This window comes from Arachis ipaensis, chromosome B03 (genome assembly GCF_000816755.2).
Source record: "Arachis ipaensis cultivar K30076 chromosome B03, Araip1.1, whole genome shotgun sequence".
NCBI lineage: Eukaryota > Viridiplantae > Streptophyta > Magnoliopsida > Fabales > Fabaceae > Arachis > Arachis ipaensis.
Window position 1 is genome coordinate 13,180,324 of NC_029787.2, and position 1,635 is coordinate 13,181,958.

Genomic DNA, 1,635 nt, shown 5'->3' on the forward strand with positions numbered 1-1,635 from the left:
AATAATGATTCACTGTTGCGGCCACTTCTGCTTAACCCTAATTAAATTTTAGAATGTTATTGTAAATTACACAAGGGAAAAGAAAACCATGAATTTTGTCATGAAAGATGAAAACCCCAAAAGCGTAAACTAATAGTTAGAGATACATGAATAAATGGTTATATATCTAACAAATTTTAAATAGGTAAAGTTCATATAGAGAGAAAACATTCATACAGTTCCTAATATATATACATTCTATTTTAGACATAGCCACATAGCAAAGAATGAGAAATGTAAAGGAATGTCAAAATTTTATTTGGTCAGCAATGGGATCATAGAAGTTATTCTCACACTAAAACTTATAACATAATTTCAACATCAAGAACTACATCTACCAATAAGAGTTTTTTTCAATACCTTTTTTCATCCATTCCATTAACAATCTCATTACGCTTCATTTTAAGAGAACCTAGCTCCTTCTCCAAGGAACTCACCGAGGCCCTGAGATCAGCTAAAACCGAGAAGAGTAAAAAAAAAAATAAAGAATTGTATTACGGTACATAGATAAATCCCCAAACAACGAAGTTCTCAGTTGAAATGATTTTACAGATTATTTAACCTAAATTCAATGTTAATCAGATACTTATTGGATCGTTGCACACTTCCATGCATATTGCATGTATTCAATTTGTTTTTATTAAATTGAATAGTTAATGTATTACAACAAGAAATTTTACTTCAAATGCTAAAATATAACATGATGAATTTTCATTGATTTATCCAAATGAAAATTCCAACAGAAACTTTCAGCGGTCGATAATTTGATGCCGATAACTTACCAGCGACGGTGACGAATCCAACGTTCTCGAACTGTAGTATGCCACTCGTCTTGATCAGCTCGGCTTCTTTATTTTCCAGATCAATTTCAATCTCCTCGCATTTGACGATGCTCGATTCTATCTCTCGTGTTACCTGAATATTCGCCTCAATTTCTTCGTTCACCTTAATTGATCGAAGGTAGTTACTTACTTTCCGATCGAGATGACTGAATGAGAGAAGAGGCCATGTTTTCCCGTCAGATAGATCAATTGAAGAGAAGAGAAAAAACCTGGTCGAGCATTTCCTTCAGGGATGAAATGTGAGCGAGGATGGTTGCAGTGTCTTCCATTGCAAAGCTTGCAAACTCTACAGTGAATAGTGAAGTGATTTGTACCGCCACTTTTCAACGGTTTCATACTTTCATAGTTTCATTCCGTGTTTCCCGCGCTTCCAAATGGGCTCTTATAATCTTATACTCATATACTAGTCACTGGGCTCAATAAGCGTGGGCCCATCATATATTTCAGCCCAAACTTCTAATCTTTTTTATGAAACTACAGTCTCACAGTCACAGCAACTCATCAGGTGTGTTTACTGTTTACTGTTTAGTAATTGAAATGCTCAAAAATCAAACTAACAATAATTCTTTAAAATAATTATTATGTAATAATCAAGTTTGGATACTTTAACTAAAAAGCCTTTAAAAAAAATTTGTATTTGAAATGTACGGAAAAAGCTTTTTTATATGACAAAATCACCAAAAAATATAAAATAATTAATCTCGTTATCCATATATCTTTTTATAAAAGATGCTATTTTAATACCTGTGTTTTC

General features: G+C 32.7%; 1 protein-coding gene across 1 annotated transcript in view; it reads right to left on the bottom strand.

Moving 5' to 3' along the window:
- The window catches only part of LOC110269378, a 2,844-nt gene extending 1,660 nt beyond the window's left edge, over positions 1 to 1,184 (bottom strand). The window contains exons 1-3 of the mRNA XM_021117170.1: positions 1,091 to 1,184; positions 822 to 984; positions 399 to 493 (exon numbers count right to left, since the gene is read on the bottom strand). Of these exons, the coding sequence (XP_020972829.1) occupies positions 399 to 493; positions 822 to 984; positions 1,091 to 1,150 (318 nt within the window). The 5' untranslated portion in view covers positions 1,151 to 1,184. The remainder of the gene's footprint in view (positions 1 to 398; positions 494 to 821; positions 985 to 1,090) is intronic.